The sequence below is a fragment of the Diceros bicornis genome, chromosome 36 (genome assembly GCF_020826845.1).
Source record: "Diceros bicornis minor isolate mBicDic1 chromosome 36, mDicBic1.mat.cur, whole genome shotgun sequence".
Taxonomy (NCBI): Eukaryota; Metazoa; Chordata; class Mammalia; order Perissodactyla; family Rhinocerotidae; genus Diceros; species Diceros bicornis.
The window spans coordinates 15,455,074-15,469,687 of record NC_080775.1 but is presented as its reverse complement, the minus strand read 5'-3'; the positions used below and the strand labels follow the sequence as shown (position 1 = coordinate 15,469,687).

The 14,614-nt window shown below is 37.2% G+C and overlaps 1 protein-coding gene across 3 annotated transcripts in view; it reads left to right on the top strand.

Moving 5' to 3' along the window:
• The window catches only part of DCLRE1C (DNA cross-link repair 1C), a 40,541-nt gene extending 28,241 nt beyond the window's left edge, over window positions 1-12,300 (top strand). For all 3 annotated transcript variants that reach the window (XM_058532460.1, XM_058532461.1, XM_058532462.1), the window contains exons 13-14: window positions 59-153; window positions 10,486-12,300. In XM_058532460.1, coding sequence (XP_058388443.1) covers window positions 59-153; window positions 10,486-11,411 — 1,021 coding nt within the window. In that variant the 3' untranslated portion in view covers window positions 11,412-12,300. The remainder of the gene's footprint in view (window positions 1-58; window positions 154-10,485) is intronic.
• Window positions 12,301-14,614: the final 2,314 nt, after the last annotated feature.

Here is a 14,614-nt window from a genome sequence, read left to right as displayed (position 1 = left end):
TGCTTACATTCCAGCAGCTTTCCCAACAGGAAAAATAAAGTATTCATATTCATTTCAGCTTAAAGCCTTTATGCCGATCTTCCCAAAGCACTGAGCCAAAGTATAAACCACTTGGAAAACTGAAGAGAGCTAGAAAAACCCACCAAGACTCAGGTGAGAAGAATGACCCTGGTTCAGAGGTGGGGGTTTCCCTGCAAGGCTGCTTTTCAGGGTGCTCATCTGGTGACAGCTGCATGGCGTGGAGCTGGGCGTGGCACCCACTGTCACTCAGACTTGTCACATGGTATCAGGAAATGCTTTGCCTTCCTGTCTCCAACCTGTAAAATCAGGAGTCCACTCTCCTTCCCAGGCTTAAAACATGTGGCAAAGAGAACTGTGCCTGTATTAAATGGTGTTCTCAGCTTTCTGGAAATATGCCCTGCGGTTTGTGTAGGCCATGAGGAGAGGCTGTGCTGTTATCCTTGAACCTTTCCTTCAAGACACTAGTGCATGCTGATAATAGGAACTCTTGCCATCATTCCCATCAGATTGATCAGCAGTGCTTACACAAATGGATTTTCTCCAGACTTTCCTACCTTCTTTCATTGCTACTGTCACTTTCCAGCGAAGAGCAGAAACCAGAACTTCAGAGTCTGAGCGAAGCTCTGCTGCTTTACAGCAGCCAGCTTTCGTGGTGAGGATTCTGGATTTTCATTGCTTTAGTGGAGAGCCAGTTACGTATGGTAGAGCTAAGACATGACCAAAACATAGTAGATAAGAAAAGATAATATTTATTGCGCACCTACCGTATGGCAGGTATTGTGCCTAGGTCCTTTACATATGTTAGGGCTAAACCTCAAAACCAACCCACAAGGGGCATCATCCCAGTTGTACCAACAGGGGAGCTGAAGCTTAGAGTGAAGTAAATCCCCAAGGTCCAGCCGGGAGGAAGTGATGGGGCTGGGTTCTAATCCAGGCCTGTCTTTCTCATCTCCATTCCTGCATTTCCTCCCATTTAGAATCTAATTGAAAAGCATTTAGATGCCAATTCAGGACTGATACAGTAAGCCTATTACTGGTGTCTGAAACAAAGCACATTTGTTTTTGTTTCAAGAATTAAAAGGTTCTAGAAAAACAATTCCATTAATTTCAAATGTTAAATCTATCATGTAATACATCTTTTAATCCTTCTCATATACAAACTTAATTGTAGGTTTTTTCAAAGCAGCTTTACTGAGGTGTAATTGATATAATATAAATTGCATTTAAAGTGTCCAATTTCATACATTTTTACATATGCATATATTTGAGAAACCATTACCATAATTAAGATAATGAAAATGTCCATCACCCCCAGGTCTCCTTGTGCCACTTTGTAATTCCTCCCCACTGCCCTTCTGTGTCCTCCCCCATGCCAAGGCAACCACTGATCTGCTCTCTGTCACTATAGATTAGTTGGCATCTTCTAGAATTTTCTATAAATAGAATCACACGGTATGTCTGGCTTATTTCATTTAACATTATTTATATTGAGATTCATTCATGTTGTTGCATGTATCAATAGTTCATTCTTTTTTATTGATGAATAGTATTCCACTACATGGCTACACCACCATGTGCTGATCCATTCCCCTGCTGATGTACGTTTGGTTGTTTCGTTTTTGGTTATTACAAATAGAGCTGCTACGAACATTCATGTACAAATCTTTGTATGGACTTAACGCTTTCCTACCTCAGAATGGTTCATATGGTAGCTGTAAAGAAACTGCCAAATTGTTTTCCAAAGTGGTTGGACCATTTCGTATTCTTGCCAGCTTCCTATAAGAGTTCCGTTGTTCTACTTTGTTGCCAGTATTTGGTGTGGGCAGACTTTTAAAAATTTTAGATATCTAATATGTGTGTAGCAGTATCTCCTGGTTTTAATTTGCAATTCTCTAATGGTAGTGAGGTTGAGCATCTTTTAGTGTTCTTATCTGCCATCTATGTGTCTTCATGGGTGAAGTCTCTGTTCAAATCTTTACCCATTTTTTAATTGTTTAGTTGCTTTCTTATTATTGAGTTTTGAGAGTTTCTGAATACAAAGGTTTTTTTTTGTGTGAGGAAAATCAGCCCTGAGCTAGCATCTGTTGCCAATCCTCCTCTTTTTGCTGAGGAAGACTGCCCCTGGGCTAACATCCATGCCCATCTTCCTCTACTTTATATGGGACACCGCCACAGCATGGCTTGACAAACAGTGCGTCGGTGCACGCCCAGGATCCAAACCTGCGAACCCCGGGCCGCTGCAGCGGAGTGTGCGAACTTAGCTGCTTGCGCCACCGGGCCAGCCCCTTGAATACAAGCTTTTAATCAGTTACATGCTTTGCAAAGATTTTCTCCCAGTCTTGGCTTATTTTTGCAATCTTAACAGTCTTTTGAAGAGGAGAAATTTTAAATTTTTTTTTTTTTTTTGAGGAAGATCAGCCCTGAGCTAACATCTGTTGCCAATCCTCCTCTTTTTGCTGAGGAAGATTGGCCCTGGGCTAACATCTGTGCCCATCTTCCTCCACTTTATATGGGATGCCGCCACAGCATGGCTTGAGAAGTGGTGTGTAGGTCCGAACCTGGGATCCGAACCTGCAAACCCTGGGCTGCCGAAGCAGAGCACATGAACTTAACTGTTATGCCACTGGGCTGGCCCCAGAAATTTTTAATTTTGATAAGGAATTTTTACTTTTTTTGGTATAGTAGCTAAGAAATCTTTGCTTGACCCAAGGTCACAAAGATTTTCTCCTGTTTTCTGGTAGAAGTTTTTATAGTTTTGTGTTTTACATGTAGGTCTGTGATCCATTTTTGAGTTATTTTTTATATATGGTATGAAGTACAGATCCAAGATAAATTTTTTTTTTTGCATGTGGGCATGCAAAACCATTTGTTGAAAAGATGATCTTTTCTCCACTAAATTGTCTTTGCACTTTTGTTGAAAATCAATTGACAATATATGTGGGGGCCTATTTCTGGACTTTCTGTTACATTCCATGATCTCTATCTTGACACCAGTAGTGCCCTGTCTTGATTATTGTAGCTTTATAAATCTTGAGATTAACTGATGTAAGTTCTCCAACTTTTTTGTTCTTTTTCAAAGTTGTCTTAGCTAGTCTAAGTCCTTTGCGTTTCCATATGAAATTTAAAATCAGCTTGCCAATTTGTACAAAAATATTCACTACTGGGATTTTGATTGGGATTGTTAAATCTGTTGATCAATTTGGGAAGAATTGACATCTTAATAATATTGAGTTTTCAGATCCATGAACATGGTATATCTCCATTTATTTATATTTTCTTTAATTTCTCTCAGCAATGTTTTGTAATTTTCAGTGTAAAGGTCTTGCAAATCTTTTGTTAGATTGACTCCTAAATATTTCATTTTTTTGATTCTATTGTACATAATATTCCTTTTTAAATTTCAATTTCTGATTGTTGCTATTATATAGAAATACAATTGATTTTTGTATTTTGATATTGTAACTTGCAACCTTGCTAAGCTCACTTACTATAGTGGCTTTTTTGTAGATTCCACTGCATTTTCTACAAAGATTATCATGTTGTCTGTGAATATAGACAGTTTTACTTTTTCCTTCCCAATCTTGATGCTTTTTTCTTTTTCTTGCCTTATTGAACTGGCTTGACTTCTACTACAGTATTAAATAGAAGTGTCCAGGGTGGACACCATTGCCTTGTTGCCAGTCTTGGAGAGAAAGCATTCATTCTGTCACCATTGAGTATGATGTTAGCCGTAGGTTTTTCATTGATGCTTTTCGTCAGGTGGAGGAAGTCCCTTCTATTACTAATATTCTGAGAGTTTTTATCAAGAATGGATATTGGTTTTGTCAAATGCTTTTTCTGCATTTATTAAGATGATCATATAGTTTTCCTTTTTTAGTCTGTTAATATGGTGAATTACACTGATTGATTTTCAAGTATTAAACCAACCTCTCATTTCCAGAATAAACCCCATTTGGTTGTGATGTATTATCCTTTCTAGCTATTATTTGACTTGATTTGCTAAAATTGTCATAAGAATTTTTAAATCTATGTTGAGGAGGAATATTGGTCTTTTTTCATGCAGTGTATTTGTGTAGTTTTGGTATTGGGATATTGTTGGCCTTGTTGTGACATATTCCTTTATACTCCATTTTCTGGAACAGTTTATGAAGAATTAGCGTTATATCTTTCATAAAGGATTAGTAGAATTCACCAGTGAAGTCATCTGAGCCAGGAGTTTTCTCTGTGGGAAGGTTTTTAACTACAAATTCAATTTCTTTAATAAATATAGGGCTATTCAGATTCTTTTTTCTTGAATAGCATTGGTAATTTGTATCTTCCAAGAAATTTGTCCATATCATCTAAGTTGCTGGATTTTTTGGCATAAATTTGTTCATAATATTCCCTTGCTATTCTTTTAATATCTGCAGAATCTGGTGATATCAACTCTTTCACTCCTGATACTAGTGATTTTTTTTTGGTGAGGAAGATTAGCCCTGAGCTAATATCCGTTGCCATTCCTCTTTTTGCTGAGGGCTAACATCTGTGCCCATCTTCCTCTACTTTATATGGGATGCCTCCAACAGCATGGCTCAAAGTGGTGTGTCAGTCTGTGCCTGGGTTCTGAACCTGCGAATTCCGGGCCGCTTAAGTGGAGTGCGCAAACTTAACTGGGATGCCACTGGGCTGGCCCCAATATTACTAATTTTAATTTGTGTTTTTTCTCGTTTTTCTTGATCAGTCTGTTAGAGGTTGGTAATTTTACTGATCTCAAATAACCAGCTTTTTGATTTTTTTGTTTTGTTTTCTATTTCATTGATTTCCACTCTGATCTTTCTTCCTTTCATCTGCTTACTTTGGGTTTATTTTGGTCTTCATTTTTTAATTTCTTAATGTGGGAGCTGAGGTCATTGATTTGAGACCCCCTTTTTTTTTCTCCTAATACGATTCCCCCTTTGTTATCTCACAAATTTGATTTGTTTTCATTTTCATTCTGTTCAAATATTTTCTTTTTTTTTTTTTGTGAGGAAGATCAGCCCTGTGCTAACATCTGCCAATCCCCCTCTTTTTGCTGAGGAAGACTGGCCCTGGGCTAACATCCATGCCCATCTTCCTCCACTTTATATGGGACGCCACCACAGCATGGCTTGCCAAACGGTGCGTCGGTGTGCACCTGGGATCTGAACCGGCGAACCCCGGGCTGCTGTAGAGGAGCGTGCACACTTAACCACTTGTGCCACTGGGCTGGCCCCCAGTTCAAATATTTTCTAATTTTTCTTTTGATTTCTTCTTTGATGCATGGATTATTTAGAAGTGTGTTATTTAGTTTCTGAATTTTGGGGGAGTTTCCAGATATTCTGTTATCTAATTTAATTTTATTGTCGTCAGAAAAAATAGTGTATGATTTTTATTGAGCTTTATGCTCCAGAATAATGGGCCATCTTGGTAAATGTTTCATGTGTACTTGAAAGAAATATGTCTACTATTGGGTGGAAAGTTCTATAAATGTCAGTTAGGTCAAGTTAGTTGATAATGTTCAAGTCTTCTATGTCCTTGCTGATTTTCGTGTTCTACTTCCTCAATTATTGAGAGAAAGTTGTTGAAATCTCCATTTATAATTGTGGATTTGTCTATTTCTCCTTGCAGTCTATCATTTTTTGCTTCATCTATTTGAAGCGCTATTATTGGGTACACACACATTTAAGATTGTTATGTCCTCTTGACGAACTGACCCCTTTATCTTTAGGAAATGAGTCTTTTTTTTTTTTTTTGAGGAAGATCAGCCCTGAGCTAACATCCATGCCAATCCTCCTCTTTTTTTTGCTGAGGAAGACCGGCTCTGAGCTAACATCTATTGCCAATCCTCCTCTTTTTCTTTTATTTATTTATTTTTCCCTTTTTCTCCCCAAAGCCCCAGTAGATAGTTGTATGTCATAGTTGCACATCCTGCTAGTTGCTGTATGTGGGACACGGCCTCAGCATGGCCCAAGAAGTGGTGGGTCAGTACGCACCCAGGATCCTAACCTGGGCCGCCACTAGCGGAACTTGCACACTTAACCGCTGAGCCACAGGGCCCCCCAGGAAATGAGTCTTTATCCTTGCTAATATTCTTAGCTTTGAAATCTGCTTCATCAGATATTAACATAGCCACTGCAGTTTCTTCTGATTAATGTTAGCATGGCACATCTTTTTCCATCTCTGTATTTTTAACCTAATTGTCTTTATATTTAAGGTAGCTTTCTTGTAGGCAGCATATTATTGGGTCTTGTTTTTTTTTTTTATAAGCAATCTGGTGATTTCTGCCTTTTAATTGGAGAGCTTAGACCATTTAGGTTTAATGTGATTATTGATATAGTTAGATTTAAATTTACCATCTTGCTATTTGTTCCATCTGTTCATTTCTTCTGCATTCTTTTGGATTGAATATTGATAGAGTCCATTTAATCTCTTGTTGGCTTATTAGCTGTAAATATTATTATTTTAATGGTTTATAGTATATATCTTTAACCTATCAGAATGAAAAGATAAATATTATTCTACTTCAATTATGGTATAAGAAGCTTAGTACAGTATAGTTCCATTTCTCCCCCTCCCAGTCTTTGTGCTATTATTCTCATACATTTTACTTCTCTGTTATAAACCCCATAATATATTACTTTTTGTTTGCTTTAAACTGTCAATATTTTAAAGCTTTATTGAAATATGATTTATATAGCATAAATTTCACCCTTATTAGGTGAACAATTCCATCACTGTGACTCTAACAGATTTGTGCAACCATCACCACTATCTAATTTCAGAACATTTCCATTACCCCAGAAAGAAACTGTGCCCATTTACAGTCACTCTCTATTACCACCTCCAGCTTTAGGTCACCACTAATCTATGGTCTGTCTCTACAGATTTGCCTCTTCTGCACATTTCATATAAATGGAACCATGCAACATTTGGTCTTTTGTGCCTTGCATCTTCCACTTAGCATAAAGTTTTCAAAGTTCATCCATCTTGTAGTATGTATCAGGACTTCATTCCTTTTTATTGCCAAATAATATTTCATTGTATGAATATATATTTTATTTATCCATTCACCAGTTGCTGGACATTTGGGTTGTTTTTACTTTTTAGTTATAAATAATGCTGCTGTATTTGTGTACAAGTCTTTCTATGGACATATATTTTATTTGCGTAGATAACATAAAAGTAGAATTTCTGGGTTATATGGTGTCTTAGTCTGCTTGAGCTGTGATAACAGAATACCACAGACAGGGTGGCTTAAACAACAGAAATTTCTTACAGTTCTGGAGGCTGAGAATTCCAAGATCAAGGTGCTGGCAAAGCAGGTTTCATTCTGAGGCCTCTTCTCTTGGTTGTAGGTGGCTGCCATGTTGCTTTTTGCTCACATGGCCTTTCCTGGGGGCATGTGCTGGGGGGAGTAGGTAGGGAGACAGTGCTCTCTGACGTCTCTTCTTATAAGGACACTAATCCTATTGGTTCAGGGTCCCACCCTTATGACCTTACTTAACTTTAATTACTTCCTTAGAAGCACCATTTCCAAATACAGCCACACTAGGGGTTAGGGCTTCAACATACGAATTTTAGGGGGACACATTTAGGCTATCACACACAGTAAATCTATGCTTTAACATTTTAAGAAACTGACGCACGGTTTTCCGAACTGAACACATCATTTTCACTGCCACCAGTGACATACAAAGATTCGTTTCTCCACGTGCCGGCTCGCGCTTGTTATTGTCTTCCCTTATGGCCACTCTAGTGGCGCAGAGTCCTTATCTCATTATAGTCCCACTCGCACTTCTTTGTTGACGTTGAGCTTTGTTCACATGCTTAGTGGCCATTTATTTGTCTTCTTTGGTGACGTCTATTCAAATCTTTTGCCTGTTTTTAAATTGGATTATCTTATTGAGTTTTAAGAGTTCTTTATATGGTCTAGATATAAGTCCTTATCAGATATGTTTTGCAAATATTTTCTCCCAGTCTACAGCTTGTCATTTTACTTTCTTGATGGTGTCTTCTGAAGTGTAAAATTATAAATTTTGATGGTCTATTTTATCTAATTTTTCTTTTATTGCTTGTGCTTTTGGTGTCATATTTAAGAAACTATGGCTTTTCTTTATCATTTCTGGGTCACTTTTGACTATTTTCCTTATTATTTCCTTATTTTATATATATATATATAAATATATATACATACATATATTACATACATAATATATATAGACAGACACATATATACACATATATATGTATATACATATATATACACACACATTTAAACTTTTTATTGGAAAATTTTTGTGTTATTCTTCAAAAACACCAATTGAATGGCTTCATACTTTGCATTATGACTATACAGTGGTATATTTAATCTTTGTCGTTATACATTTAGGTTATTTTGAACTTTTCAGTTTTACAAATATGATGAATAACATTGTACATGTAAGTCTATTTCACATCTCTCATGATTATTGGGTTAAATTGTAGAAATTAAGTTGCTTGATACATACCACCAATTGTTTTCCAGTATGATTATACCAATTTATACAGACATCAAAAGTGCATGACAGTGGAAAGTATCTATGAATTATTTATGAAATTTGTCCCTTTTCTTATTGGGTTTATTTCAAAGTTTGTGTAAATGCTATTAAGGATTTCAGCACTTTAATATTTATTGTGATATTTTCTCAGTGTTATATGCTTTTCCATTTCCATATAGAGAAATTTTAAATTTTTTATTGTCATAACATAGAAAAAATACATAATGTCAGAATAAACTTCTAATAGTATAGAAACTTTGTTTTTCAGATACATACAGGTGAGTTACTGTGGAAATGTTTTGACAGATTAAAGTATTTTACAGTTGAAACACACCATGATACTGGTATAGTCACTGATCCAGAAGAGCATGAAACTGTCCAAATGAGAGATGACACATAAACATTTCATAAAAAGATAACTTTGGCATACTAGTAGAGGAGCTAAAAAAAATGTATACTCCATGACTTAAAATAAAGCCTTATCTTGGAGTCTAGGATGATTCCAAATATAGTAGCTAGACATCTCAGTCACCTGAAGTCCTCTAGAAAAGAAGGACAAGATAAACAATTATAAATCACAATAGAACACTGTACTTTAAAAACTGGGTCTGAGTCCTGGCTCTGCCTATCCAGTTTTTTGACCTGTGCATTGTCACATCCTTCTCTCGGCCTGTCTCCTCATTGGTGAAATGGGGTGATGGTCTCTATTTTTTTAGTGGCTTTTAAAAACACGGTGTTTAGCTACATCCTTTATCACTGGGAAAATAGTTAGCTTTTCAAGAAGTAGGTAATTATAAAGTTTACACCACATTGAGCACTAGAACAATAAGTTGCCATACACAGTAGTCTCATGAGCATTTAATTTCCTTCTTAGGTAGGAACCATTAGAGAGCAAGAAAACGTTTTCCTCCCAATTCTGTGCCTTCTCATTTTAATTTATGTAAATTTGATGATATACTATGAGAATTTCATTCTCCAAGTAAGGTTTCCTCATGTTAAGAATTTAAGTGGACTGGGCTCACTATATGCTAATGCAGCATGCTTAAAAAATCAGTAAAATGAATTCTGTTGACTTTTAGTTCTTATCATTAAATGTGGCTTATTCAGTATTTTAGTTAAAGTTGATCTAATCTATGCGTGTCCCCCACCCCCAGAAGCTATCATAGCCTTGTGCACTTAGCCAGCTCTGGCTGCTGTAACAAATACCAGAGACTAGGTGACTTACGCAACAGACATTCACTTCTCACACTTCTGGAGGCTGGGATGTCCAAGATCCAGATGCTAGCAGGTTCGGTTCTTGGTGAGGGCCCACTTCCTGGCTTGTAGATAGCTGCCTTCTCATTTCCTTCGTCCATGGGCATGAAGAAAGTGACAAGTCTGTCTTCTTCTTCTTACAAGGACACTAATCCCATCATGAGGGTCCCACCCTCATGAGGTCATCTAAACTTAATTATCCGCTAAAGGTCTTACTTCTAAATATCATCACATTGGGGTTAGGGCTTCAAATTATGCATTTTGGTAGGACACAGTAGGTATAAATAAAAAGGCAGCCCACCTTCAAGGATTCAGTAGGTGTGGAATGAGATACAGAAAGCTGTGTTTTTTCAAAAGCTCTCTAGATGATGCTAATGACCAGCCAGATTGAGAACCACTGATACAGGCCTTGTGGCCTTATTTGGGGAACACAGATCTATATTCTCAACTCACAGTCTTGCATTATAAGAAGGTGAAGGATGGTAGTTAAATTGTTCAGAATATCCCAAGAATAAGAGGCCTTTTAATTTTTCCTGGAAGAGTGAACTCCCTATTATTTGTAATTCCACAAATAAATAATGTAGCTAAATGCTACAAACTTGGTTTTTAATTAAAAGCACAAACAGCTCCCTTTGCATTCTGTGTTTCCTATAAATCTGTTTTGTTTGTCCTACAGAGGTGGAGGAAGATGATCTCTTTGATGATCCTCTGCCAGTCCCTTTAAGGCACAAGGTTCCAAACCAGCAAACTCTTTACCCTGAGGTATTTCCAATGACTGCAGGATCACAAAACCAACCCGAAAACCTGAGACAAAGCACAGGATGCTTCAAAGCAGAGAGTATGCAAACCTCCCTTTGGGCAAACTTTATAGACTGTGAAGAATCCAACAGTGAAAGCGAAGAAGAATTACAAATCCCAGCTTCATCTCAAGGAGATGTGGGTCCAAGCCCACATCACCAGCAAAGGGCTGATGTGGAAGTACCACAGTGGGAAGTATTCTTTCAAAGAAATGATGAAATCACAGATGATAGTGTGGAGAACATCCCTTCCTCCACAGAGGCGGGGGGCTCTCAGTCACCGAAGCTTTTCAGTGACTCCGATGGGGAATCCACTCACATCTCCTCCCAGAATTCTTCTCAGTCAACACACATATCAGAACAAGGAAGTCAAGGCTGGGACAGCCAGTCTGACACTGTTTTGTTATCGTCCCAAGAGAGAAACAGTGGGGATGTTACCTCCTTGAACAAAGGTGGCTACAGACCAAGACTCAAAGAGAATATTCCTGCCTCTCAGATGGAACAAAATGTACTTTGCCTAAAGGATACTTACTCTGATTTGAAAAGCAGAGATCAAGATGTAAATATAGTTCCTAGTGTTGGAGAACCAACTACTCTAAGCAGTGGGAAACACATACCTCAGGAAACAAGGTTGCTAAATCCTAGCACCAATGCAGATTCACAGAGCTCCTCTGATTTTGAAATTCCCTCAACTCCAGAAGCTGAGTTACCTAAACGAGAGCATTTGCAATATTTATATGAGAAGCTGGCAACAGGTGAGAGTATAGTAGTTGAAAAAAGAAAAAGCTCACTCTTAAATACTTAAGAATTAAAAATATTTCGTTCTGGAGCAACCATTACAAAACCTATACAAAGAGGTAATAGTCAAAATCATAACAGATAAATTAAAATGGAATTCCTAAAAATGCTCATAGAATGTAAAAGGCAGTAAAGGGAAACAAAGGAACAGAAAATAAAGGGAAAAAAACAGAAAACAAATAAGATATGGTAGAACTAAATCCAAACATAGCAATAATTACATCAAATGAAAATGGTCTAAACACACAAGGGAAAAAAAAACATAACCCAACTATGTGCTCTCTATAAGAAACTTCAAATGACATAGGTAGGTTAAAAGTCAAAGGATGGAAAAAGATATACCGTGTAAACACTACTTAGAGGAAAGTTGAAGTGGCTATATTAGTATCAGACAAGTTTCCTAATGATAAAAGGTCATAATCCTAAAAGTGTATGTACCTAACAACAGTGTCAAAATATACAAAGCAAAAACAACTGAAAGGAGAGAGACAAACTCATGCACAATTATAGCTGGGGACTTGAACATTCCTCTCTCAGTAATAGAATTAGTATACAGAAAATCAGCAACAATAGAGAAGAACTGAACAGCACCATCAACCAACTGGATCTAATCGACACTTAGTGAACACTCCACCCAACAACAGCAGAATACATGCTTTTCAAGTGCACATGGGACATTCACCAAGACAGACCATGTCCTGGGTCATAAAAACACTGCAAATTGAAAGAATAAACTTGGATCTATTACTATAAACTGATGGCTATAGGAAAAAATCAGCCCCTTATTTATCTCAAAAGATGTTACATCACTTAAGAATGTTAGTGTGAAAACAGCAGTAAAATTAAAACTAGAAAAATTAGGCCCTAAAAGAAAATAATTAAATGGCAAAAGTGTGTGTTCTGTGAGTCATTCAACTTCTTTATAGTTATACGTGGATTTAATAGTTTTATTAACAAATGTTCGTAAACACGTTGGTATGCTGACATTCATAGATAAGGAAGCAAAAGCAGAGATTTCACTTAAAACAAGTTTAAGCGGAGTCTCTAAAACACATTTTGCAGATCAATTAAACTAATAATGATATGCATCACCACCATGCTGCATGGTAATTAGACCAAAAATAAGTATTGGATCCACAAGGCCAATCAGGGTTACAAGACTTAGGAGTCAGTGGGAGAGGAAATAAACTGGGTGCTCAGAGGGACCAATGCCAAGAGGACCCAGGGAGCCAGCCCTCTCATTTCTCCAGAAGGGAATGGCCCATTCCCAACTGTTGGGAGGATGACAAATTAGCCCTTGTCCATTTACGTGACACTTAGACTTCAAACTTCAGCTAAGAAACTGGCATAAGAGGAGGGATAAAGGGGTGTGGTTATTAAGGGAGAGGGCTGAGAGTAAGGCCTGTTCAGTTCATTTCTGATTGGTCTTTGAGCAATAGGTTGAGTCACAATTGAAGGTAGTGTCTCTGCCCTAAATTACTCAACAGTGAGTGAGTTTTATTCATATGTACACCAAAAGTGACTGCTCTGAGCCTAGTCAGGTACCTAGGGGCAAAGGAATATAAGGAAGAACACGGGGAGTTTTAAGGGAACAGTGACCCCTTTTTTCTAGCTCAGCTGCTGCTCTGAGCTTTTGATGAAATACTCTACCAACTCAGTATGACTGGGGCAGGATTATAGTTATATTCATTCCATTTTGCCCATCTCCCCTGTGAGGACTATTACTTAAATTCAAAGTGAATATAAAATCACTGGAGAGAACCAGCAGGGACTGCAAATCATTGGCTGAATATCTAGTCATAACTACAACAGGCCTATTACAGAAACCCAGATACTTCATTTTTTATTTATAGCTCTAAATGTTATAGTTATACTTTATCATAAATTATGTAATAAAAGTAACTATATACATTTGTATATAGTCACTGGCACTTAAGACTTTATCTTAATAGTATAGCTTATGATCCAAGGTAGGTGTTCAAAACATGCCTGTAAACATTCTTCTGAATATATTAACATTTTATAATCACACCATCAATTTAATATTACATACTGCCACATTTTCATTGATTTATATGTGAGTCTGGCATAATAAATGCTGCCTGAATGAAGTTAAGGACTAAGAGCACTAGAACACTTTTATCAAAAAACTTGATCACCAAAGATTTTAAAGTACAGGTTTATAGTACATAATAACTATAGCTAATAGTTATATATGGTGCTTACTCTGTGACAATGCTTAATTCTTTTACACACTGACTACTACCTCCTCTAATCCTCACAACCACCCTTTGAGGTAGATAGATACATTTATTATCCCCATGCACAGATAAGGAGGCTAAGGCACAGAGAGGTTTGTTCACAGAGCTAGTAAGGGGCAAAGCCAGAACTCAAACACTGGCAATTCAGGCCCCGGAGTCCATGCTCTTAACCACTACGCAAAAATACCTCTCAAGAAGAGCATAAAAGTGTGCAGGATTAACTGAAGTAAAAATCAGGTAGCCACTACAAGAACTGTGAAGTGTAAAAGGAAAAATGAAAAAAAAAAGTTTCAAAATGCCAAGATATATCACAGAAGAAACCCAGTGGCTAGCCACATTTGCCCTAGAGAGGAATCCAGGACTTACAAGTTTGTTTAAATTAATAGTAGAAATTGATTTTTTAAAAAGTCTGCCTAAAGCTGGTTAAATACATTAAAAATAGTCAGGTATAGTTTACTGCCTCTGAGTGGGGTGATCTCTGGCGTGTTAACGCTACCTAACCAGGCTAAACCTGTTTCCTTCAGTGTACTGTAGTGACTTTTTTGACAGCACCAACTGCGTAGATTTATGAGACGCACATGAGGACGGTATAAAGGGCCTAAGATAGGCCCAAAGAATATTAGCTCTCTTTCTTAAGTTCCTTTGCACTTCCAGGCAGTACTCAGAACCATGTGCTTAAGTACCTAATAATGCTAAAAAATTTTAGAGGTATCCATTCCACATTATGCTAAGTGTAAAATGCTACTTTAATATTCAAATACATGAACCATGACAACGATAAACTCTCTTAAAAGAAAAGTAACATTTAAAGGAATGGTATATAAGCCTTTGGTTAATCTCAATAGCAGGTAGTCAGGAATACATCAGTATTTTGCTGCCCCTTTTGTAGCCTTACTGGAAATGACAGTAATATATTCAGAAACAAAGCTAAGTCATGATACATAGAAAA